At 39.8% G+C, this 25,362-nt stretch overlaps 5 protein-coding genes across 6 annotated transcripts; 3 read left to right on the forward strand and 2 right to left on the reverse strand.

Moving 5' to 3' along the window:
- Nucleotides 1-519: 519 nt before the first annotated feature.
- Nucleotides 520-10,236, forward strand: LOC149023808 (vacuolar protein-sorting-associated protein 33 homolog). Of its 2 annotated transcripts, XR_016171569.1 has the most exons (6): nt 520-712; nt 2,232-2,426; nt 4,008-4,072; nt 4,849-4,960; nt 9,384-9,439; nt 9,537-10,236. XR_016171569.1 is itself a non-coding variant. In XM_089144300.1 (4 exons), the coding sequence occupies exons 1-4, from the start codon at nt 617-619 to the stop codon at nt 4,862-4,864; spliced, it is 372 nt and encodes a 123-aa protein (XP_089000426.1). In that variant the 5' UTR covers nt 520-616; the 3' UTR covers nt 4,865-9,194. The 2 variants fall into 2 exon arrangements, 1 of the variants encoding a protein (XP_089000426.1); XM_089144300.1 differs by lacking the exons at nt 9,384-9,439; nt 9,537-10,236 and having other exon boundaries at nt 4,849-9,194.
- A 15-nt stretch (nt 10,237-10,251) lies between these two features.
- LOC149023809 (Ribosomal L18p/L5e family protein) lies at nt 10,252-11,905 on the reverse strand. Its single transcript, XM_089144299.1, has one exon. It carries the CDS (start codon nt 11,799-11,801, stop codon nt 11,424-11,426), a length of 378 nt encoding a protein of 125 aa, XP_089000425.1. The 5' UTR covers nt 11,802-11,905; the 3' UTR covers nt 10,252-11,423.
- A 167-nt stretch (nt 11,906-12,072) lies between these two features.
- Nucleotides 12,073-18,854, forward strand: LOC149023810 (ABC transporter F family member 1-like). Its single transcript, XM_089144298.1, has 6 exons — nt 12,073-12,302; nt 12,445-12,673; nt 13,242-13,315; nt 13,392-13,602; nt 14,278-14,512; nt 17,335-18,854. Exons 2-6 carry the CDS (start codon nt 12,449-12,451, stop codon nt 18,387-18,389), a joined length of 1,800 nt encoding a protein of 599 aa, XP_089000424.1. The 5' UTR covers nt 12,073-12,302; nt 12,445-12,448; the 3' UTR covers nt 18,390-18,854.
- An 88-nt stretch (nt 18,855-18,942) lies between these two features.
- On the forward strand, nt 18,943-20,201 carry LOC149023811 (acylphosphatase family). The gene is made up of 2 exons (XM_089144302.1): nt 18,943-19,599; nt 19,695-20,201. The coding sequence occupies exons 1-2, from the start codon at nt 19,297-19,299 to the stop codon at nt 19,959-19,961; spliced, it is 570 nt and encodes a 189-aa protein (XP_089000428.1). The 5' UTR covers nt 18,943-19,296; the 3' UTR covers nt 19,962-20,201.
- Nucleotides 20,202-20,540: 339 nt separating this feature from the next.
- On the reverse strand, nt 20,541-25,159 carry PUB14 (plant U-box 14). Its single transcript, XM_089144303.1, has 4 exons — nt 24,402-25,159; nt 23,020-23,136; nt 22,371-22,784; nt 20,541-22,286 (listed from the first exon to the last, which is right to left on the reverse strand). The coding sequence occupies exons 1-4, from the start codon at nt 24,675-24,677 to the stop codon at nt 21,192-21,194; spliced, it is 1,902 nt and encodes a 633-aa protein (XP_089000429.1). The 5' UTR covers nt 24,678-25,159; the 3' UTR covers nt 20,541-21,191.
- Nucleotides 25,160-25,362: the final 203 nt, after the last annotated feature.

Genomic DNA, 25,362 nt, shown 5'->3' on the forward strand with positions numbered 1-25,362 from the left:
TCGTTAACAACTAAACAAGCCTTCCATTCAATTTCATTACACATCATATTCTCAAACATCAATTGTGACCTTAAGCTTTAAGTACATCAAGTTTAATTGGGCTTACCATTGGAAGGGTTGTTTAGTTGGTAACAAGCATCACTCTTAATGAAGAGGTCACGGGTTTGAGTATATTAATAGTCCCCAACCCCTAATTTACCCAAAAAACGAGTTCTCACCTCCTAAAGTTACAAATTTTTACAAAGAAAGAAAATATTGATTGGGCTTATGGGCCTGCAGTTGATGATAAAAAAGGAATTATAGTCTATTGATAAACATTAAAATGCGGCCCAGTTCTTAGCCCGTTGAAAACTTAAAATAATTGAAAGAAAAATTATACCAAAAAATTGAAAAAGGTAAAATGGCCACGTCATCCGTTTCATCGTTGCTGTGACCGTTTCGACTTCCTACTACTGTGCTACAAGCCTACAAGCTCTCCTTCATCATTTGATCTTTTTCACTTACCAGAGAGCAGTACCAGAAGGAGCTCCTTCACATTGTAAAGAATGTGAGTTAGCTTTGTTATTTTGGTTTTCAGTTCCAATTGAAGTAACTCATATTTGATTTGCTGCAACTCATGTTTTCGCTTTTGTATTTTCGTGGTAAGAAGTGTGGTTTTGGATGCGAACTTGATGGAACACTGTGTTTGTTCGTCCCTGCATCGGTCCTTGAGGTACGTTGTTCTTCCAACTCTCTGTGCTTCAGTTTTAATTGTAGTTGCAGAATGGTTGAGGGTAGACGCAAAATCTTTTGTACTATTTACTCATACTAGCTCTTGATGAGACCTATTGGACCTCTGGAATGATACAATGATAAAACGGACGGAAAGTGGAATTTTATTAAGGGGCGTACAAGAAAGGAATTTTCAGAGGGAAGCGTGAACCACCCAAAATCATGACCTATCTGCCATGACACTGTGAAGTCAAAAAAAAATGCTCAAAATGTATTTCACATATTCAGCTGAAACTCCTTTGGGTAGAATTGTGACAACCATTTATGATTTTGCACTACTCTGGTCAAGTTAACTCTCTGTTTTGGGTCTCAGGTTCCTAATGAGCCTTCAGAATCATATAGACAATGAGTTCCATATTCAACCAGTGGTAAAAGTCGGAAAAACTGTCAGTGTTTTATGGTCCAAATGACCTTGTTTTGACTGAACCCAGATAATGTAGTTCTAGATTGGAAAGGAGCAAAGTAGAAGTCTATAAACAGGATCTGCTATGAACTAATGAGTTTGGCAAGGTCAAGAGTGGTCAAAGTAAGGTTATGACTTGACGGTAAATTAGGTTATGCTGATGTATGGCAGTCTACCAGTGAAGGTTTTAATGGTGGAAAGTGAGTTGGAAACTTGGAATTGAATTGCAGCAACTTAGGTTTAGGGTTTCTGGGTTCTTGAAAAGAGATTAGTGATGGAATTTGGGGCTTAGGATTGTTAATTAGGGTTCCTATATAACTTTGGCCTGGTTCTGACGGTTGATTTGGTCCCTGGAGATCGTAGAGTTGAGAATGAAATTCAGAGAAGTAGAACTTGAGGTATTGGACAGGCCAGTCACAAATTGAACATCAGATTTGGATATAAAGGAAAGATAAATGTTGTGTTCTATGCTCCAAATAAATCTTATAACTTGAGTTGCAGCGGCACAACTTGAAGATATCTGGAATTCAAGGGTAGGGAAAATAAATCCCAGCAAAGATGTGGTTGATTCTTCTTCAAGAAATGTTCGATTGGCTCCCCTGAGTGACTGAAACTAGTCTTCAGCTGTGTTGTTAACCCTAGAGAATCAGCAGAGAATTTCCAGCAACCAGAATGAAAAAAATAAAATCAGGACTCAGCAATTCTAGGGGGAAAACAAAACTTATTCATTCAATTATTTGCTCAACTGAGCAATTACATCTACATTTATAGCCACAATGACTGACATGGAATTCAAACTTAAACTAGTTCTCCAAACTAGGATTCAGTGCTAAAATCCAATTAGGATCACAATCCTGAATAGGACTTTTATTTAAGTGAAAATCAAGCAATCCTAAACTACTCCCATAATATTACTTCTGGTGTAGGGGAACTCTACATCTACTCTACACCTACCTAGCGTTTTGTAGGGAAGATCCCTACAGATGTGGCGGGTTTTAGACAGCTTATTTTGTCTCTTGGCACTTTTACCCTTCTGATTTGGTGGCATATTGTGCAGGAGCATGGAGCTGACCTGTGGCATCTATCTACAGATCCAGTTCAAACAGAATGCACAGGAATAATCTACCTTGTTCGCTTCCAACTTAGCTTTGTGAAATTCATCTCTTCACACACTCAACATGATATTTCCGAAGGACTTCAGAGGGAGTACTCTGTTTATTTTGTCCCTTGTTGTACTGTTGCTTGTGAGAAGGTGAGCTACTTGTTGCATTGATCGCATTGATCACATCATGTATGACAATTTTGAATTTAATCTCTGACTACATCTATGAAATATTTTTATATTTAATCTCAAACTACATCTATGAGATGTTTCAATCTAACTGTTGGAACTTTCTATTGTATAGGCATTTCTAAACTTGTAATATATTGGTGAAGATATGGTATCTCATGGCAGCAATCATATTTTGGTTTTATTTGAGGGGGTAGGGAAATATCATGGGAAGTGTTTAGTGTGTTTAGGCTTTGAATTGGGTACAAATCCATTTTTGGTGTGCAATTTAAGTTTTGTTGGTAATTTTGACCACCCGCGCCCCTCCCCCCCCCCCTAAAAAAAAAAAAAAAAGAGAAAAAAAAAAGAAAAGAAAAAGAAAAACTACAACAAAGAGAGAAGCTCTTTGGGTTGAACAAAACAACAATAATAACTCAGAATTACCCCCAACTAAATTGGGTTGGCTGTATGGATTTTTGCCCTCCAATCAGCTCTATCATAGCCAGTCATAAGATTGTTCTATTAAGTTTTTTCTTCCAAATTTTAAAGGTGTCCACTAATCAGACAAAACTCCAAAGCCACCTGTCCACCTTACCTTCTTTGTTCATTATCACTTTGTGAAATCTTCCTCATATCAATTTCCGTGACCTAATATCTGTCCTTGTATAAAACCTTTTGAGTTTAAAAAAACATTGATCTCCATAACTCTAACTTGGCATTAATACTTACCTTTGTTCATCCATAAAAACAATATCAATAGAAAACATGCACTACGGAACCTCATCTTGAATATTTCTGGTTAAATCATCCATAATAAGTGCAAGAAAATAAGGGCTTAAGGTTGATTGGTGATGTAATCGGATTGTGATTGGAAATTCATTAGGTTGGACCCCTCAATTTCTTACTCTTACCATTGTGTCATTATACAAATCTTCAATTATGTCTACACATTTACTTGAAACATTTCTCTTGTCTATTACTTTCTAAGATCCTTCTTGCAATTAGTAAATCTCTCCATAAGTCTCCTAATTAGGGAAATAGCATTTGTCATGTATCTTCTTGGCACCAAACCAAATTGGTTCTTTGTAATAATCTTTCCTTGTCTCAGGTGGGCTCCAATACCCTTTGCCATAATTTCATATGATCATTGGTTTATGTTTCTATAGTTATTGCTGCTTTATCTATCACATTTATTTAAAAATTATGTACGTTGAGGGCTTTGGTGCTTGAGGGCACTTATCAGAATTCATCTGTTCAATTGACTTAAAGAATGAAGTCTAATTGGTGACTCCTAAGTGATTCCTTCTGATATTCTAATTTGGGGAAGTTTATCAGTTTCGTAGTATATAGAGGAAGAAAATGTTCATCACTTATTGTCTATAGGGAAATACCCCTTAATGTAATTCCATTGGATGATGTGCTACCATTTGAACTTGACCTTGCTTTGAATGTATGCTAGTCTTTTACCACTGCGTCTGTTATGATTTTCATTTATTGTCTTTTTCTACTGCCTCTCATTTAGAGCTTCTAATGTCCAGCCATGGTGCTTTGTACACTTAATAGGAATTCCAGGTTGATGGTGATGCAAGCGGCCTTTTTCATATTGCAAAAGCATTCATAAGCTTAAGGTTTGTTCTGCACGTAATTCAGGATACTCTTCTCTTTAAAAATTATTTAAATAAATATTTTCTACTGCTACCTGATGACAAAGGCTGAATATTAAGAATGCAAGCTAAAATGATAAATAGATAAGCACATATATAGGTTGGCTCGAATTAAATATCTTTCAAAAACTTGCTTAAAAATTCAGTTCTGCTCCTCTTTTCTTCTTTTTCATTTTGAGATTCTATTGTTTGAACTTGTATATTTGAACATGTGAAGCTAGTTGTTTGACAGGTTCTCTGGCTTGCTCTACCCAGTCAAAACTAGCCAATGAAGGGGGTATTTGAAGTTTGTATAAGCTTAGGAACAGCAATGGTATCTGTCATTATGTTTGTTGATTGACATATATATCTTTTTTTTATTAAAAAGAAAAAATACAAAGAAGGAAAAAGAAAATCCAAAGCAACAAACGTGGGTTAGTGGCCCGATGATGATTTGAACTATTGACCTTTTACTTATGAAGTTGATTGTCATGCTTAGTTTTGCATCCATCTTTATTTTATGAAAAACAACATATAATTTTATCTTCATGTAACAATAATGCTTTGGTTGTTAGCTGTGATCTATACATATATAATAAAACAAGAAGCGAAACGGGGAGGGAGATTAGGCTCAAGTGTGGTTTGCACATCTTTTTTAAAAACATCATATTTTATCTTCATGTAACAATAATGCTTTGGTTGTTAGCTGTGATCTTTACTTCTATTATTTCAGTGTTTATCTGGTCATTTATATGTTACAGATCTCCTTTGGGTTAATTCCCAATGTAAGGGCCAAACAAAGAGCAGAGGTAGGGGTGCTGATCTTCTGAGCCACATGCAAGGGGAAGAGCAGAGCCACTTAACCCATCAGATGTAATTATATATGTATCTTTTAGCATTGAATTTGATTTTCAATTTGCCTGCTTTGATTGGTAAACATGTACCTTACAGTTATATGTGAATAATTTGTCTGTTACTTCAGATGGGAGCTGAAGAGGTTAATAGATTTTTCCTGTTGGATAGGAGTGTAATAAATGTTTCTTGCTACTTGGTACTGTTCATATGGCAGATTGGCAATTCTTTTTTGGGTGAATTAATGATTTAATGAAACAAATTCCAAAGGAGAAACAACAGCCATACAGGCTATACATCAGGGGGAAAAAGGGGGTTGGGGGTTGGGAGGGAGAGGTGCCCCAGGAGGCTAGAATGTGCTTATTCCTGGGGGTATCATTACAAGAGATAGCCTTAGTTGAACATTTTCCTTTTACATCGAAGGAGATGTGAGTCCCTGATCTGACAAAGGGCTCTAGATTTGGAGGTCCATTTTCTGAGATTACTCTCCATGCAAATCTGATTTATGGTGGTAGAAAATGCAAGTTTGCCAATGAAGTTGCAAAGGGGGAGCCTTGGAAGGTCATGCCCACCCAAATCCGTTCTCTTTCAAAGGGGAGGATTCTTCTTGGTCTACGCCTGCATTTAGCAAGGATCCCCTTCCAGATAGAGGCAGTGAAGGGGCATGCATTGCAGAGATGATCCAAGTCTTCAATGGCATTCCAGCAGAGAGTGCTGTTGGGGGAAAACCCGATGTGCCTAGGGAGGCAATCAGAGAAGACCCTCTGGATAGTGAAGCTGTGCCTAGGCATGTGGTTTTTGAAACAAACCAAATTCTTCCAATTGACAGAGGGGCTTTCTTATGAGATGCGAAGCTTAACTGAGGGTAAAAAGGCCAGTGGTGGGGACTTGACATGTTAGTTTATCACAAGAGCCAGAAGGGGTTTCTTTGGATAATGAGCGGCATGCTTCAAAGGTCAATCATTGCTGGATGTCTAGAGGGGTGTCCCAATCACCATTTGGACCTATGATGTTTGCAACCTTGGCAATGGAAGGAATTTGAGCTGACCGAGAGAAGGATGTCTTTTGGATGCAAGTGATCAAAGCATAGGTCAACGCTTCTATCATTGGTCTAATAGACAGGATGTTACGCCGTACCCAAGAAGCATCAGTTGGGATAGGAGTGGTTCAGAGATGGATTCATTCTTTAGGAGTAGATCCAGGTAACGCAGATGCTATCCTGCTTTGCAATCTTCCAGAGGAGCTTTAAAGTATATAGCCCATTAACTGTAGGCCCATTAACATCTAACTCATTATTACAACCATTATGCAGCCCATTAAGAGTAGGCCCAATAACATTTAGCCCATTGTTAAATCCCTGATGTACATCTCTAGCATAACAAGGTAAAACTACAGCAGGTACAACATTAAGCCAATCAGTAGCTTCAGGCAGAGAAACAGAAGAAACCATTCCTTTGTATGGAAACACCTGTTCAAAAAATTCAACATGTCTCGAAACATGAACTCTTCCAGTAGTAGGCTCCAAACAAAGATACCCTTTATAAGAAGAATGATATCCTAGAAATACACATGGTTTAGATCGAACATAAGTTTGGATTTAGTATAAGGCCTAAACCATGGATAACAGAGACTACCAAAAACCTTCAAAGCATAATAATCTGGCTTGATAGAGAACAAAAGCTCAAGTGGAGACTTATAACCAAACTTTACCATAGATAATCGATTAAACAAGTAGCCTGCAGTTTGAACACAAACAGTCCAAAATATTTTAGGCAAACCAGCTTGATACATTATAGCTAATCCAGATTCCAAAATGTGCCTATGCTTGCGTTCTGCTACTCTGTTTTGAGGAGTATAGGGATAAGAGATTCGAAAAGTAATCCCATTAGCAGCCAACATGCCAGACATTACCTTAAATTCAGTCCCTCCATCACTTTGCAAGCAACAAATCTTCAGAGAAAAATAGTTTTCTGCTAAAGCCTTAAACCTCAAGAACACATCATGCAAATCAGACTTATTCTTCAAAGAATACAACCAGGTATATCATATAAAATCATCCTACGAAAACAACGTAGTATTGAAATTTGTCAAAAGAAGTAACAGGAGCAAGTCCCCACACATCTATATGTATTAGATCAAGAGTCCTACAACTAAAAGTTTGAGACAATTGAAAAGGTAATCTGTGATTGTGAGAACATTACAAGCATCACAAACAGCCAAACTAGAAGTGGGTAAGCCAAGACCTCGAAGCACAACACTGGTTCTTTGAGGTGCGGGATGTCCTAACCTTCTATGCACCACAGAAGCTTTAGAAGAATACAGTCCAGTAAACATCACACAATCTTGATTAGTAGACTTTAAAAATTGCTGACCAACAACATCTTTATGCAGCAACAAAGAATCACTCGAAAACACCACAGTGTAAAGCCCATTAACCGCCTTTCCCTCCAACAAAACTAATTGAGTCGTCAAATCCTTTACCACATTAGAGTTGGAGAAAAATTCAAAACAAACATTGTTATCCAAAGATAACCTTGAAATAGAGAGGAGGCTATACTTAATATTTGGAACACATGATACATTTGACAAAGCAAAGTAATGACCAGAAGCTGCAACAGTAGCACTACCAATGTGTAAAATCATAACAGAACAAGCATTACCTACAAATCCATTCTTTGAACTAGTATAGGGCTGATGAACAGCAAGATGAGCAAGATCTGCAGTCAAATGACTATTAGATTCAATATCCAAAATCCAAACCGAAGAATGCTTAGATGATTTAGTAGACAACAATTTAGAAGAAGAAATCACAGAGGCACAATAAATCTCACCAACAAAAGCATTGGTGAATCTCTACGGACATTGAGAACATAGATGTCTTGGAGTGCGACACAATTGACACATAGGGCAATTTTCATTCATAAAAGATGGAGAATTATAATCTCCAGTTCGTGACTCATTACCAACACAATCAGAGTTAGTAGCATGCCTCCTAAAAAACCTACCACCAGAAAATTGACCATAATTCCTCCTATAGGAGTGACAAATCCAAGGCCTTCCTTCTCTGCCAAAACGATTACCATTATTACGAGCAACAAACCGAGGATCAGACATAGAGGAATGAGAGCTGCCTTTAGCACGAACAGATCTTATATTAGCAACATTCATAGTTGCAAGATTCGCCGTCAAAACCGAACTAATAGAAGGCGAAGTAGAAGAATTCAAATGAAGCTCATGAGTTAACAAGAAACCCGAAAGATCTGAAAAAGAAATCATAACTGCACGCAGTCAAACAAAAGTGGAAAAATCATTCCAAGATTCTCCAAGTCCCCTCAACATTGAAAGCACGAGATCTTCATTAGAAACTGGCGAATCTACAGCAGCCAGAGCATCAGCAAGACTTCTGATCTGAAGAAGATACTCAGACACAAAAGAAGATCCTTGTTGAATATGGAACAACCGATCTTTGAGATCAAGATTCTTGCTTTCGAATTCGACGCAAACACACGATTGAGAATCTACCATGCATCACGAGACGATGTCGCAGACACGATTTGAGGCAAGGTACTTTCAAACAGAGAAGAAATCAACCAGCCAAGAATGAGCTGATCTTGATGATTCTAGAGTATAATGAATGAGGAAATCGCTACCAGAACTTCAGGAGAAGAAGATTCAGGAAGAATCGGACATGGAAACGAGCCATCAACATACCCTAAGAGATCATATCCTCGAAGAAAGGGTAAAAACTGGGTTCTCCAGAGAGGAAAATTTGTGTCATTGAGTTTTATGGGAAGAGAAGTAGCAAGGTTCGGTAAAGCCACAAGCGACGAAACCGAAGACGAAGCAGAGGTGATGGACGCCATAGCCAAGATTGAAACTAAACAGAGGGCAGAGACCCTAAATCACACCTGATACCATGATATAATGAATATTTCGTATGTTTTATTAAGAGTAAGTACACGTATTTATAGTACATAAAGATAGAGAGTACAAAAACATATACAACTAAGTCACTTGCTAGGTCACCTGTTGGGACTGAGTTGAGGACTCTCTAACACCTGCACTTGTTGAACATCTCAAAGACACCTCATTAACAGCTGGAACAACCAAAACATGGCCTAATTCCTTTTGCCAAACCTAAAACTCCAACTTTTGGATTTTACAGACTCAGTCCCTATTCCAAAATTCAACTTTTCCAGAGATCGTGCGGTATTAGACCTTGGTTGATCCCTATCAATCTGGGCCCACATCAATTATTCTGTCCTTATTTACTTGTTTTCAAAATAGATTGCATATATGCGTTTATGTGTTAACATCTCCTCGCTGGTGCTGTATTGAAAAAGAAACTTTGAAGCTTATTGGTTATTTTCAAGATGGATCCAATTTATTTCACCCAAAAAAAAAATGGATCCAATTTCTTTTAATGTTGTAAATTGCTTCTCAGGCCCCTATCAAAGAAATTTGAAGCTTTTGCCTGGACAACATTTGGATTCCAAGAGAGTGAGTACTTCATCTTTCTTTGTCAAATTTATAGCCGATGCCTAGTGTAATGCCTTCAAGAAAAATCTAATACCAGTCTCTCTGTTCTTCTTAATAGGGTGGACATTCAAGCTCATCGATTGATGCTATACCAAGCACCCTGGGGGAGTGTGGACAAGTATGCATCAATAATTGAAACTTAGCAATTGACTTCTGAAGCAACCTTATTTTTCTTTTGATTCTAATTCTTGTGAGTGTTTTACCCAAAAAAAGAAAAATAAATTATTGTGGGTGTAATTTCTAAATTTGTGGCAAAATGGCATGGGGTACAAGGTAAGTGCTGCACATGCACAAATATTAGTGGGAAAAATCCTCCATTTCAATTTCAGAGTATCAATGACAACCATACAACACTGATTGTTCCGAGGAAATATTTGTTTGAAAAAGGGTTTCTTGTTCATAATTATAGCAATATCTGGTAATTATGGTTAACAAATTTATGAAAGTTCTAACATTGTGTAAGTTGTGTTGATATATTTTTTTTCAATAGAATTTGTGTGGTTTTCATACTTCTTCTGTAGCCGGGTTGCAAGGAGAGCTGGGGTTCTTTTTAATCTGGGCTTCCCTTTGTTCCTTGGTTTCCACATATCAAGATGTGATATTCGATATAGACTTCATCTGGCTCAACTTAATTAACTTTGACTTTAGTTTACTTCCAGCTTTAAAAGTTGAGGCCATTCTTCAGTTGCTTTGGGCCTTTGGCGTTTGTTATGTGCAGGGTAGCAACATGGACAACGTCCCTTGTCCTGGCTGTATTTATTGTAGGAGCAACTTTTGCAGAGATATCCACTCTTGGTTTTCTGAGCTCTCAGGTACAGATTAATGCATTGCATTTTCGATATAAGTCTTCTCTTGTTGGTTATGTTGCCTATTCCCTAAGATAAGGCTTCAAAAGAAGCCAATTAACTGAATTGACTATGTGTACTTTATGATTATCACCTCCAAACGAACACATTGTTATGACTCAGGAACCAAAGTGAGTATCCCAAAATTTGAAATCAAACATCTGGTTATGAGCAGGGCATCTTCCCATCTGGAAAAATCAAACCTGTGACATCTTCATTAAGAAACGTTGGTCATCATTTTGATGGTAAACGAGTATTCATCAAGTATTCTGCTTTGTGCTTTTAAGGATGGCATATTACTTGATCGTTGGGATAACAAAAATGATAAATGGTCGCTCGGTGATTGAAACATATGTGGGAAAACTGAAAAAAGGGTTTATTATTTGTCCCTGGAAGGCAGTGTTCCTGAATAGTTTTTTCCAACTTTTACTTGGTCCTGCGTGTGGAAACTTTTGTATATAGAAGCATACCAATCAGGCTTGGGGAAGATGTGAACTTCCAAGATGCTTGTAGTTGTCGAATATCAATTGGAGTTTGTTGGGAGTGCTACAACAATGTTTGTTTTCCCCATTAATAAAACCCACTGGTGTGCTTTCCCTTGTTAATTACATCAATATCAGCTGTTACGTTCTTAGAGGAAATACATTGTTGGATCAACAAAGGCTGGAGATATTATTCTTTCGTGAGCTTGCCGTGCTATTGCTGCTTATTGTATCCTTTCATTCAGACCAGTCTGTTTGCGACTTTGCTGACTGTTGTTATGACAATAGAAATCCTGTTCTGCCCATCAAGGTTGCTAGTAGAATAGCGTAATTCATCAGGCAAAACATGCGAAGGAAGTCACTGGACGCGGTGACTATTAGGAAAAGCATCTTCTGGATACAAAATCAACTAATTATATCGTCATCAGTTCACAGAAGAATTTCATCGAATACCTTCTGTCCATCTTCTTATTTGGGAATCGATTAATAAAATCATCACCCAATTCATAGGAGAATTTCATCGAATGCCTTCTCTGCACCCTGATATTCCGTTGATATTCCCTTTGAAGCGGATGCGACGCTTAAGGTTCTCACGTTCAGCACGAAAAATACTGCGAACTAGAAAGGGCGATCATTATCGCCATCGTCATCAATTATGAGCTTAACGCCGTTGTTTTTGAGTGCATTGAGTATAGCCCAGATTTTGGTCTGGTTTTTAAAACCCTTCTTCTCAATTTCCTTGCGAGCGTCGGTATGGATCCCACGACCTTGCCCCTGATCCAGCCCTTCCACTTTGAGCCTCATGGCCAACACTTCACCCACCACTGCCGCTGCCTTGGCGTTGCAGGACCTCCCACACTCCATCGTTTCCTTCAACGAGTGCTCCACCGTTGACGCTGTTGCCACAATCCGACCATTGTTTCTGTCCACCACATTCGCTGTTATGTGCTTCAACGACATGAACAGCCGTAGCACGTATCTCTTCATCACCGTCATTACTCCACACACTTGATCCAGAGAGAATGAGAATGAAATATGAAATTAGGATTCTCTCCACCTCGATGCTTGTAAGATTTTCCAACTTCCAATCGAACCTTACAACCGTGTTACTTTCAAATTAGGGTTTTTAACGTTGAATTACGGTTTTACCCTTCAATTTGGCTTTAGTTGATGCTCAGGATCTAAACGGAATCCTTCTCCTATCCGGGCTGTGCTTTCAACACGTGGACACTGTGGATCTCTTACATATAAATATCTACATCTCGGCTTCCTTGCAGTCTCTCTAACCCTCGCTTTGTAGGGTTTCTATTTGATTTCCTCTTCGTCATTCTGGAGAGGCACCAATAAATTCGATTAAAGGCGATACCTCATATCGATCGCCCTAAAACACGATTCTTTGTTGCGGGAAACACGGAAAGATAAATCTAGAGGAAAAGAACCCTAGCTCTCATCGATCCTTACCTTCACTGCTTCGTAGATCTTCGTATTTCAATTCATGTAAGTTGATTTTTTTTTTAATTTTTATTGAGTTGTTTGGTTTCTCTACCTGGATCTTTTTGTTGGAAGAAACCTCTCTCTTATTGTTTTTGGTAGTCTTGATTTGTAATTTGAGCGCGACATTAACGAATCTGTGTTATAGAAATATGGTTTCTGACGCTAGCAAGAAGAAGGCAGCTCAAAAGAAGGCCGCTGCCGCTGCTAAGAGAGGAGGAAAAGCTACCGCTGCAACGTCATCTAAGGCAGCAGCAACAGCAGATGCTCAGGATGGTGCCGTAGATAAGTTGGCCAATGGAGCCGGCTCCCTTCACATATCCGATCGGAATTGCACCGGAGTGCTCTGTTCTCATCCGCTATCTAGAGATATACACGTAAGTCAAATAGACATTGTCTCGTCATTCATGGTTTTTTTATTTTTATTTTTATTTTTATTTTTATTTTTTTGGTATTAAACTTCGACTATTTGATGAATGTAGATTATTATAAAAAGTATATAGTAAATTTCTTGATCGGACTGTAGTAGTTATGAGAATGTCTCAAATAATGCTAGCAGGTTGGGGTTCGTTTACGTTCCTCGTTGGATAGTTGTGTTAAACTTGAGAACGACTTTCCGCTTCATCTATGGCTTTTTTCCATGGTTATGAGAACACAGTCGAAACCAAAACTCATTAACAATTCTAGATTCCATATTGTGATGTAAAATAATTAGTGGCCTTTTGATAAACCCAAGATGTCTAAGAATGAAACCCATTAAGCCAGCAAACAGCAGTGAGCCTAAAGCTACCAATCAACTAGCAATTCTTTGAGTTAGCACAGTGATGTTTGTGTGCAATAACTTATATTGGCTTTACTACTGCAGGTTTCCTTGCTTGTCGTTCACTACTGTAGCAGTTCTATATTTCATGGTAATGATGCTAACTGGTTTATGTTATGTTGCAGATAGAGTCTTTAACAGTTACCTTCCATGGTCATGATCTTATTGTGGATTCGGATCTGGAACTTAATTATGGCAGGTTTGTTCACGAACATGCAATATATGTTTCTTTGAGAGCATTTAGTGTATGCATGTCACTGATTCTTCCTTTTCAGGCGTTATGGTTTGCTTGGACTGAACGGATGTGGTAAATCTACCCTCCTTGAAGCGATAGGAAACCGGGAACTTCCAATTCCAGAGCACATGGATATCTATCACCTCTCCAGGGAGATTGATGCCTCTGACATGACTTCTCTTGAGGCTGTAATAAATTGTGACGAGGAGAGGTTGAAATTGGAAAAAGAAGTTGAAGTCCTCGCAGCAGAGGTTTGTTTTTAATAACTTGTGTATTATCTTAATGGGGACTCTATGGGTGTGTTCCCTCAGGAAGGAATATGTGGTTGGGAAAAGGGTACTGCCATGGAGGATGGTTTGGTCAATCTAAATGATTAATAGATGGTACACTATTTTGAAGTTTGGATTGTCAGTGTAGTCTACTTGTTAGATTTGGTAGTCCATTTCATTTGTGTGGTTCTCCAGTTGGTAGATGGTTGATTTGGATCTTAAAGTCGTTGAATAGATGGAGAGATTGAGGCCAATGGCATTTGATCATTTGTCAGGTTTTAAAGCCAAATCATACATTCCGCCAGAATTTTGACGGCAACTAGACGACAGTGAGGGGGGGGGGTCTGGAGCCAACTTGGCACTTTGACAACTATGCAGCCTTTTATGCCCTGAACATTTCCTTAGTTTTATTTATTAGCTATCCGCATCTAGTCTAAATGAACTTGATAGCTGGAACTTGGTACATGAGTAGTAGTGATGTTCCCACCTGGGCACCAGGTCTGAACACCACCTCCCATGAGGTGGCAGGTCTATGCACCGAGGTGCCACAAGAGAGACCAAGGGTTCTCGCTGGAGGAACCGTGTCGATTTTCTAGCTCTTAAACCTTTAGGTTGTCAATGTTCATAACAGAATCTTTTTCCCCAATTTGGTTTCAGGATGGTGGTGGTGGTGAAGCTTTGGACCGCATTTACGAACGCTTGGAAGCTATGGATGCAGCAACTGCAGAGAAGCGTGCTGCTGAGATCTTATTTGGCCTTGGGTTTGACAAACAGATGCAAGCGAAGAAAACACGCGATTTCTCTGGTGGCTGGAGAATGAGGATTGCTTTAGCACGTGCGCTGTTCATGAATCCAACCATTCTTTTGCTTGATGAACCCACAAACCATTTAGGTATGTCTTATGAGTATAGTCTCTTCTTTTTGATTCAGAGCATCTTCCATCAAACATGCAAATTGTCTTTATCAAGTCTTGATTTCAATGCCTCTAGTTTTAAGGTTGAATTTGTTCTTTTTGCATTTATTACTTGCCTCATTGTTATGTATTATGTGCTTCATGATGGTTCTCAAAGCAACCCATGTAAATCATGTGCGCTTGGGATTCTATTGCAGCCTTACCCCAATGTTAATGAGTAGAAAGATAATCATTTATGCAATTACACTATTTGGACTTGTCCAACTCCAAGTGGGTGTCGATATGGAGATGAACCATGTTGAGAATTTGGATCTATTAGGATACTGGGAATTTATTGTATTTGAGATTTAAGGTATGCAACTTTTGATTTCGAGTAGCTATTATGCAAATTTCCTATTTAAGTTTTATCAAGTTTCTATCTCATGTTTTAGGAAGAAACCCGGATGCTTCATTTTTTTGGGTTCATTAATGATAAGCTATGAGAAAGTCGAGTGGCTCGGCTGTGTTCAATGGAGGCCGTTACTTGTACGGGGAAGTGATTTACTAGATTGAAGGAATTAGAAGAACTAGAGGTAGACCTAAGATGACTTTAAGAGAAGTGTGAGAAAGGATATGCATAGCTTAGTCCTTGTGTCTTGTATGGCCTCAAATACAGTTGATTGGAAGGCAAAGATCCATGTAATCAACTCCGTTTAGTTGGGCCAAGGCTTTTTGTTGCAAACAGATGTGTAGCCAACAATTGAAGTAGATTGAGTGTGAGTCCTTGGGAAGCCTGTTTGGTGTATGTGCACTAACACATCCCCCCCCCCCCCCAGCCCACCGGGCCAAAAAAGGGGAAGGAAAGAAAAAAAACCATGGTAGATGCAGATCTGGAACCAGAGAGAACCCCCTTCCCCCCCTCTCTCTCAGAAAATAATGTCGGGTTTGGTAGGTGTACGGTTGGGCCTCTGTTGCTTGGGTTCTCCTTGTAATAGACCAACTTGATAGACCTAAAACATGGGTAGTTAACAAGGGTGAGAATCCCATTACTTTGGTTCTTATTTACCCTAGTCTAGTGCTACAAAATTTTACTTGTTCTAGAATTCCTTAAAAAAGGTGGGGTGTTGGTTATGATTAGACAGGGGACTCTGCTTTCACACAAGAGATCCCTTTCGTGTTTTGATTTTCAGCCCTTGAAAGCCACTTAACCATATGAGGCTTCATAACCCTAAATCAGCCTCAATTTTGGGAATCAATTTCCCTTGGTTCTGATTTTATAATGATCCTGTAGCACTTGGCCCTTGGTTGAATCCTCAATCCAAGGCTGCATCACCCTCTCTCTCTCTCTCTCTTTTCCCCTTTCCTCCTATCTTTTCTTGATTTTGATTCTTGGAGGCTTCCAGTTCACCAAGCCGTTTCCCACCATTTCAAACCAGAGCCGCAAGGATTCTATTTCCTCCCGTCAATGCTTCTCATCCCTTTTCTTTGCTTCCCTTCCCAATTTCTCCTTCCATTTCTGTTCTACTATACAACCAGCAGTGGTGGGGAAAAATATAAACAAAATCTTCCTTCTCACAGCCTTACGCGGTCCCTTCTCATTGTTGCACATTACTCTAGCAACCCGTTAATCTCCCCCCTCCTGTTTCTGGTAGAAAATCCATCCGAATGGCATCCAACCCTGATGTATGACTTATTTCACCAACTCAAGGTACTGAAAATCTGGCTGAGCCGTCGGTTTTGTTGTGACAGTTTCTCCAAGGAACAGACTATTCCAATCAGCTCTTGAAGTATCCCTATTTGACTGAATTTCCCATGGGAAAAAACCAAATTCTGTAAGATGCCTAACTTTATTGTTGATATATTTAGAGATGAGAGGAGTATCTATGAGGCAATGCTGAAGAAGGCGGGTGTAAATGGATAACAGAAATCCGCTCCCGAATTCGCATCCGCATCTGTTTAGTGGTATCCAAATCTATCCGATTACTAATAGGATGTGGATATGGTATACCCCTTTCCTACTGATTATTACCTGTCCTATTAAATTATTCGATTAAGTTACTTATTTGTATTTATTTTTCTTATTTTATACTTTGTTACTTGAGATATATGACTATTTTTCTAGATTTCTACTAAAATAACCCCCGAAGTTGCTAAATTCTTAAATTTCAAACCTAGCTTCACAAATAAAATGGTAAAAATGTCTATAGGTAGTCGAGAACTTGTATCAATCTGTATTTATGCTCATTTAGAAGAATTTACTTAATAAACTAATTATTCGATTATCATCCGAATCTGACTGAATCTGTTCGAAAATCGGTAGGATATTTTCCAAATCCAATCTGTTTAACCCCTAGAAAAAGCAGGATATCCTTACCTGTTTTATTAATCACGTGGTTTTTCTTTGCTGGTACAGAAAAACACATACTGGGGTCAAAACCTAACACAGTTATTGATCTAGTTATTCAGTTTTACCTTCATTATTGTGTTGATCCTGGTTGCAGTTGACCTCCCCTGGTTCCTCTGGTTTGAGGTCAACTTTTGCATTACGGGTGGTTATGCTTGCCACTCTGGGGGTTGGATCTTTGTTGTTCCCTGCAGTATTAACTGCTTTTTTGGGGGGTTCAGTCTTGTAAATTCGAATACATTCTTTAAAATCTTGAAGGATTGGGAGACCTAAGGGAAACTTCAATGAGAACCCAACAACTCTTGCTATTTGATGTTATCATTGTGTTCTATGGTATACGTGATTGGCTGACTTTGTGTTATATCAAACTGTGTTATTCCATCTATTCATAGTTCTACTTTTTTAATCCTTGTAACAGATTTAGAAGCCTGTGTGTGGTTGGAGGAGATGTTGAAGAAATTTGAGCGAATCCTGGTTGTCATATCTCATTCACAAGATTTCCTGAATGGTGTCTGCACAAACATCATACACATGCAGAGCAAAAAGCTGAAGCTCTATACTGGTAACTATGACCAGTATGTTCAGACCCGTTCTGAACTTGAGGAGAACCAGATGAAGCAATACAAGTGGGAGCAGGAACAGATATCATCAATGAAAGAGTATATTGCTCGGTTTGGGCATGGATCAGCGAAGCTTGCACGCCAAGCACAGAGCAAAGAGAAGACACTGGCAAAGATGGAGCGGGGAGGTCTGACCGAGAAAGTGTCTAGAGACAAGGTGCTAATATTCCGTTTCACTGACGTGGGGAAGCTGCCTCCACCAGTACTTCAGTTTGTGGAGGTTTCATTTGGCTACACCCCTGACTATATGATCTACAAGAAAATCGACTTTGGGGTGGATCTTGATTCAAGAGTAGCTTTGGTGGGGCCAAATGGGGCTGGGAAGAGCACACTGCTGAAGTTGATGACAGGGGAGCTAATTCCCCAAGATGGCATGGTCAAGCGACACAACCATTTGAGAATTGCACAATATCATCAGCACTTAGCAGAAAAGTTAGACTTGGAGATGCCGGCTCTCTTGTACATGATGCGAGAATATCCTGGTCATGAGGAAGAGAAAATGAGAGCAGCTATTGGTAAGTTTGGATTGACTGGCAAGGCTCAGGTGATGCCAATGAAAAATCTGTCAGACGGGCAGAGGAGCAGGGTGATATTTGCATGGTTGGCATGGAGGCAGCCGCACATGTTGCTCCTGGATGAGCCAACCAACCATCTTGACATTGAGACAATTGACTCCCTTGCTGAGGCACTGAAGGAGTGGGATGGGGGCATGGTTCTTGTTAGCCATGATTTCAGGCTTATAAACCAGGTTGCTAATGAGATATGGGTGTGTGAGAAGCAGGCTGTGACCCGGTGGGAGGGTGGCATTATGGACTTCAAGGAGCACCTCAGGAAGAAGGCTGGTCTTTCTTGATTCTGTGGTTTCGGATTAGAGGCTTCTCCTGGGTTTCACACTTCCTCGACAATATTAAACTAAGATTCCTGCAATTTATAATTTCACATGTTAGTCTAGGATTCTTTAATTTGCTCTATCCGGTGCATGTCTCGCTTGAAGTTAGACCATGGTGAGAGATTAGGGCAACGGTGCAGCAAAGTGGAGTCCCGTCCCAGTGATATTGTAAAGCTGGGTATGATTAATTTGCTTTGCCCAGATAGGAAATGCCGTGTTTAGGCCATTCTTATTTGTTATCCATTTATGTCAGTAATTTTGGTGAAATATACATGCGGATTTATATATTCTGGTAGATGATGCACTGCACTGTCCTTGATTTTCTTTTTGATTCTTAGAGATTGTACTTGAAGAAATCAAGAGAGATATTTTTGTTATTGTGATCTGTTCATCACAGAAAGGTTGCTTATTGATCATGTTTTGAGTTGCTTTTTGGTGGTTTGGGAACTCATTTGGCCAAATTTACTTTATAGTTGTGTACATACGGCGTGTACATACGGCGTGTGATTGTCTCTTGTTTCTCCCATTTTAATAGCTCTTTTATGATACGAATGACGGAATGAGGTTCAGCGTCACAAGCTTGTCACAGCTTTAGTAACAATTATCTTCAGAAGAGCAGGACGTATGGTTCTCTTTCTGATGGGGCTATGATTCAGGAAAGGTGGGTGGGTGGGAACCTGTGCTTTTACACTGCTTCATTCGTTCGGAAGAATCTCGTTTTTTGGTTAGAAAGAAAGAGTCAAAAGATGATGCAGATGGTTCTCTCTGTCTCTGGCATTTCATCCACCATCGTGTATGAGGATCCAAGCTGAGTAGGTCTTTTTGACTGTTCGTTATCCCATTATAGGTTCCAGAAAAAGAATCGAAGCAAATGACTTGGGGTGGGAGCGTCACAATCACGGCAAAATTGAGCAATTCAATTCGAGGTTTGGTTGGATTCAGGAACCATCCAAAGACAATGAGATGTCTAGGGAGGACTCAAACGATTAAACCCCAACTCTTTTCTCTCCGCCGTTCGGTTCATAGATCTCTTCCTCTTCCACCTTGTCTTCTTCGGCTGCATTCTTCATCCTTTCCTTGTTCTAAGTCGATGTCTTCCGTCAACACCAATATTGCAGCCGCCGCCGCCTCTGCTTCGGATCCGTCACCACCGCCATCGAAGCCCACTAAGACGGTAGGAACTTTTTTCTCCCTCTCCGGCCAATTTGAAGGAACTGGGTTTAAGAGATGATTATTCAATGACACCTATTAGATGGGTTTTGATTGCAGGTGAGGGCAATGATAAAGGGAAGGGTGCAAGGGGTGTTCTACAGAAACTGGACGGTGGAGAACGCGAATGAATTGGGACTCAAAGGATGGGTGCGGAACAGGAGGGATGGCTCCGTTGAGGCCCTCTTCTCCGGGGACCCTGATTCCGTTCAAGAGATGGAGCAGCGTTGCAAGCGTGGTCCACCCAATGCCATGGTCACCTCTCTCCAAGTCGTCCCTTCTGACGAGGATCCTGGCCAAGGCTTCGAGCGCAGACAAACTGTTTGATAATATTCCTCTCTGTTCTCTCTTTCATTCCATCCGCAGACAGATGCCTGGTCCGTCTGTCTCATACACCATAGAGCCATATCAATCACCTTATTTACAATAACCTTTTGTTGCAATAAATATATGATATCTATTTACGACTAGTTTTTGAAATTTCCCAGCGATTCCATTTTACGACCCAAGTCCCAACAGTTTGTACAGCTATCAGAAGATTCAAAACTAAAGCGATAACCTAAGCAAACCAGGGGAAAACTTTAAGGCGTTGCTCACGAGCAAAGATAATTAAAATCTCTGCGTAGGTTGGTGGGAAAGATCGGTTTCAAACCAGAGAGGTTCTGTTGGCAGCCAGCAACAGAAATGCTTATTTATGATGCAATACAGAGCTGCCAAAACCAATAAACAGGAAGTTCCACGTTATTATCACACCTAGAAGGAATCGACTCTTGCACTTTTTAATCTGTCAAGAGTCGTTGAGTTGATTTCATCTGTGATGGAAATTTCCTCATCCAGTGAATTGATGCTCAAGATGAAGCTAAAGGAAATTTATTTTGTATATATGACGGAAATTCATGAGCATTTTTCTGGGTTCCTTCTTCACTGACTTCAGAATAGAGAGTGACAGCAAACGGGAAAAGGCACAAGTCTTAAGCTGAACCTATCACCATGAATTTATCTTAAGAGGTGATCCTGAGCATGCTGTTAGCATGCCTGTATAACAGCATTGCCTACAAAACACAAGGCACACATGATTCTTCTTTAGCATTCTGAAATTCTGGCTGTCCATGTCTTACAAACTTTGTCCTCACGTCCGAATGATATCAAAGAAAAACAAATAATCCCGTTATGATCCTTAGACCTGACCGAGCTGGCCCCAACAGAAGGATGACCTGCACACTACATTCTAGAGGCTTGATTCAAGATGCATGTAGTCAAAAAATGGGCTTTTTCAAAAAACTAGAGATAAGTAATCCTAATACCAAGGACAAAAGATAGTATCGCCAGGGTATTCTAAGTTCTGGTAGTAATTCTTTTAAGCCTGGAGCAGTTAACATTATATTTACAGACTTCTGATTAGCTAATATCTGCAAATTGGAAGCTTTGAAAACACCATTAACAACAGCTGCAAATATGTCTCCTTGGATTAACCCACCGACTTTACTCACAAGGCAGCATCCATTTTGTAGAGGGCAAAAACTAATATCATGCTCCCAATGCTGTCTAGTATTCTGGTCAATCATTGGCAAGAGAACTACAAGCATCAATGTAAGCGTGTGCCTGATGAATGAGCTCTAGAAGATTTCCAGCTTTCCGTTTGGCCCTGTCTGTGCCATTACCTGTCAGATCCTTAAGTACTTCTTCTGCTGCAAGCTCCCTTGAAGTATGTATATGCTGCATATCACCAGAGCAGAGAGACCACAAAACAGAAACAGCATTCTCTCGGTTGCGTGGTGATCCAGTCCTCATCACCTCTATTAGGACTGGGATTGGTTCTGCCTGACCAATTGCTGATTTCCCTTCCTGATGACTTGCAAGGATGGCTAGTATGGCAAGTGCTTCATCCACCATTCCACCCCCAGCATCTTTCAATAGTCTCATTAGTGGTGCTACAATCCCTGCCTTCACTGCCTTCACCTTGTTTCCCTGATAGATTGAGAGGTTAAAAATTGCGGTGGCAGCATCCTTCTTACCTCTTGGGCTTCCATTGCAAAGCAAATCGATAAGAGCTGGGATAGCCCCTGCACCACCTATTGCAATCTTGTTCTCATCAATTACAGATAGACTGAAAAGGGTGGCAGCAGCATTTTCCCTAGCCTCCATGCTTCCATTTTTCAGCACATCTACTATATCGGGAATTGCTCCCGCATTAACAATGCTTCTCTTGTTAGCCTCATTTATAGAAAGGTTGAGAAGTGCTGTGACTGCATGCTCCTGTGTCCTAGGGTCTGACGAGGATAGTAATTCTGCAAGAAGAGGAATGGCTCCTGCCTCTGCAATACATACTCTATTATCTGCATTCCTTTTTGCCAGCAGCCGAATCTCACCAGCAGCTGCTCTTTGTTCCTCTGTATTCCTGTTTATCAATTTTTGCATCAAGACATTAATAGCTGCCCTATCACAGTCCGAACAACTGCTGCCTGACTTCTGACTCCTACAGCTCTCTTGTTTCTTAGGTAGCTCCACACTATTGCTCTCACACCATTGTGCAATGAGACTCTTCAATACATAGTTTGGTGTGAGGGATGCGTTGACCAGCGTCTGCTGTGTCTTCGGACAAGTCTTGTGCCCAGCATCCAACCATTTCTGAATACAGGACCGCTCATAAGTCTGCAAAGCAAGGCAAAAGAAGCGGTGAGTGCACATGAAAGATAACAAACAAAACAGCACTTCCATGACAATGGGAGGTTAAACCTGTCCAGTGGATACGATGACGGGATCTTTCATCAATTCAAGAGATATTGGGCACCGGAAATCATCTGGAATCACAGGAGATCTGTGTCTCACCAAGCTCTTTTCACTCTCAGTGGTGTCTGCTTCTGGGTACCCCATAAGTACATGGTCCTTAACTTTCTTGAGCAACCCCGACATTTCCCCAAGTAAATCCCCTGGATCGCCGCCACAGGAGATAACTATTTCATGCAGAGCATATGATTCCTTCTTGAGGTCATTGATGGTCCTGAGCTGCAGCTTTTCTGAGAGCCTTCTTAGAATGGCTGGATCAGGCTCTTTTTCTTTTAGTGCCAATGACAAATCAAAGTGCAGCTGTAAATCAGGAGTGTCCCTTCTGTCTTTTGCCCTCTTGAATTGAGCATGCACTAGTTGAGTCTAGCAGGTGACAAAACAAAGCTAAAGTGAACCTCAGAATTTTTAAATCAGAGCAATCCATGGTTTAATTTTAAATGATTGCTTTAGAGAAGGTTTAAAGACGAAATCTTAATGTGAACTAAAAGCTCTCAATAGTAGGATTCCTAGAAAACTTTGCTGGAACCCAAAAGGAGAAGAATAACTGCAGCAGAACAGCAGGTCAACATAATTGAATAACCAATATATAAAAACTTACTTGTTCTAGAACTTCCTCTGATAAATTAAATTTGTCATAGGCAATTTTGCTTAATTCTTTCTCAACTTTTTCTGTCACCTGGTGGAATTCATCTGCAATCTTATTGCTCTCCAAAGCCTGCAACATGTAAATTATATCTTGCAAAGTAGCTCAAATTGAATTCCTCAAGGGACTTGGGAAAATATTGTATGTGTGTGTCAGTGTATGTGAGTGAGAGGGACAGAGTGTGTGTGTGTGGTCCTGAATGCTTTATGGGGGAACATCTAAAATGGCACATAAATAGATGTATGTGAAATCATTAGATGACACATACATAGAGTGAGCTTGTAAATGGATGGTTTGAAAGTTCAGAAGACACAAAAACAATCAACTTGAGAACAAATTTATACATAAAAATTGGAGACAGCCCCAAGAGCAGATACAGTGAATGAAACAGAACTGAGATCATTTAACCATGTACAATGGAGATCTAATGACTGCACTAAAAGGCATAGCACCGTGCAGTTTGAATGCAAAAGGTGTTAGGAAAGCATTCCACATACATGATTCTATCACAGATTGGTTATTTGGGAGAACTAGCAATGTAAACATTAAATTTCACAGCAGCTAAGCAAATCTATAAATATGGCTTTTTTTTTTTTTCTCTTTTTTTGATTCCACAAAATTTTTTAGGTCTGCTTTACTATCATTTGAAATGGCAACATGTAGCTTGTTCAGCTACGAGGGCCCCATAGTATATCATCCAGATAATACTCGACTGGAATTCTTCCAAAGAAATACATCGTTGTACAAGCCAAAATAAATTCTAAGATATTAAGATCAGAATAATGTTTTAGAGCAAAATTTGGAAGATTTTAACTCTTCCTTCATTTCATGGTGGTGGATTCAAACCCTTTCTGCATTTGCAACAAAAACATTCCAACAAACTGAACAAAGGACCCCGGAATTTCGGAACTTTGGTCAACAACACATCAACACCTTAGTCATTTTCAATGCCACACCGCTATAGCAGCATGGAAAATTTAAGGCAGATGTATCATGTTAAGATTAGTGGCCCGAGCAGCAAAATCGTGTGGATTATGCCTAATATTCAACCATAATTCCTTTTAATTGAGTGGAAATTCACAACAGTTCGAAAAAAATACCAAGTAGGAGAGGAATCAAGTTTCATTAGCCCAAGCATGTCCTAGAACAGCCTACAAGTCACGAACCCTCAAACCTGATCGTTGAACATTAGTTATAACCACCACCAAATCCATGTACTGTTTTCCAATTTCCTAACCAATTTTAACAGTAGGCGAAAATAGCGGGGAAGTCCAAGAAATTTTGGGTTGACAGGATCACAGGAATAACAGAATAATGAGGTAAAGAAGAAGAAGAACCTGATAGAGTTTGCTGCCATCGTTGACAGGTCGAAGAAGCTCCTTAACCGAATCTAAAGCAACCTTAAGCGATGCAAGTGTTTGAACTTCTTCCTCTCCAAGCGAAACCTCACTATCCTGCAACTCCTCAAAAAGTGGACTTAGCAGCTTTACCCTCCTGACGAGATTATTGTACATCTTCTTCGATGTATTACGGCATTCAGGAAACTCAGATATTTCTCTGATAACCTCAACCACTTGATCCACCACGTCCGTCGATTCTTCCATCGGCCCCATTTTAGGGCACTAAATTAGGCAACAGATACCTACAAGCTGAAGCTGAGAGAAAGAAAAAACCTAGTAATCTTTTTTACTGCCCCCAAATTGAAGGTGACACCACCAATCCAGATGCGGAAACTACCCTAATCAAGAGATTCACTTTGAGAACACCTAATGGATTAACAGAAGAAAAAGGAGATTCTTGAAGAGAGGAACAACGAGAAAGAACCTGTCAGAAAACCATGTCAGAGGGTTGGGAATGAAAGCAAAAAATTTGAAGGAACAGAAAACAAATTTCTAATGGATTTACAGAAGAAAAAGGAGATCCTTGAAGAGAGGATTTAAATTCCGTTACAAGATAAAAACACAGAGAAACATCAGGGATGGAGAGAGAGAGAGAGAGAGAGAGAGAGAGAGAGAGAGAGATCTTTGCTGCTAAATCCTTCTGAAGATGTGAACTAGAACTCCAAATGACTAGATGACTGCACGCATGTTCTGACCAAATTTGCCAATCTTGTGAGGTCGAGGGTATTGTTGGGATGTCACACGGTAGTTGGTGGGACCTCTATTTTATTCTCCACAACCCTACGAAAACGCGGGAAACAATCTTGGCTTACTTGACTCCTTCTTCAGTGGAACTGTCCGCAGAAACTACAGTAGATAGGTGAAGCAGGTTATAACACGGCAACTGATTTCAACTGTA

Source organism: Hakea prostrata, chromosome 2 (genome assembly GCF_041222555.1).
Source record: "Hakea prostrata isolate BN-2017 chromosome 2, UWA_Hpros_2, whole genome shotgun sequence".
NCBI lineage: Eukaryota > Viridiplantae > Streptophyta > Magnoliopsida > Proteales > Proteaceae > Hakea > Hakea prostrata.

What these genes read in the sequence shown, in the direction of transcription:
- LOC149023808 (XM_089144300.1), top strand. Translation starts at nt 617, where the DNA reads ATGTTTTCGCTTTTGTATTTTCGTGGTAAGAAGTGTGGTTTTGGATGC. An exon ending in TCCCTGCATCGGTCCTTGAG is followed by an intron (nt 713 to 2,231) that starts GTACGTTGTTCT and finishes CATATTGTGCAG; the next exon opens with GAGCATGGAGCTGACCTGTG. An exon ending in GTACTGTTGCTTGTGAGAAG is followed by an intron (nt 2,427 to 4,007) that starts GTGAGCTACTTG and finishes TACACTTAATAG; the next exon opens with GAATTCCAGGTTGATGGTGA.
- LOC149023809 (XM_089144299.1), bottom strand. Translation starts at nt 11,801, where the DNA reads ATGACGGTGATGAAGAGATACGTGCTACGGCTGTTCATGTCGTTGAAG.
- LOC149023810 (XM_089144298.1), top strand. Translation starts at nt 12,449, where the DNA reads ATGGTTTCTGACGCTAGCAAGAAGAAGGCAGCTCAAAAGAAGGCCGCT. An exon ending in CGCTATCTAGAGATATACAC is followed by an intron (nt 12,674 to 13,241) that starts GTAAGTCAAATA and finishes GTTATGTTGCAG; the next exon opens with ATAGAGTCTTTAACAGTTAC. An exon ending in CTGGAACTTAATTATGGCAG is followed by an intron (nt 13,316 to 13,391) that starts GTTTGTTCACGA and finishes CTTCCTTTTCAG; the next exon opens with GCGTTATGGTTTGCTTGGAC.
- LOC149023811 (XM_089144302.1), top strand. Translation starts at nt 19,297, where the DNA reads ATGACTTGGGGTGGGAGCGTCACAATCACGGCAAAATTGAGCAATTCA. An exon ending in CATCGAAGCCCACTAAGACG is followed by an intron (nt 19,600 to 19,694) that starts GTAGGAACTTTT and finishes TTTTGATTGCAG; the next exon opens with GTGAGGGCAATGATAAAGGG.
- PUB14 (XM_089144303.1), bottom strand. Translation starts at nt 24,677, where the DNA reads ATGGGGCCGATGGAAGAATCGACGGACGTGGTGGATCAAGTGGTTGAG. An exon ending in CAGAGGAAGTTCTAGAACAA is followed by an intron (nt 22,785 to 23,019) that starts GTAAGTTTTTAT and finishes GTCACCTGCTAG; the next exon opens with ACTCAACTAGTGCATGCTCA. An exon ending in TCATCGTATCCACTGGACAG is followed by an intron (nt 22,287 to 22,370) that starts GTTTAACCTCCC and finishes CTTGCTTTGCAG; the next exon opens with ACTTATGAGCGGTCCTGTAT.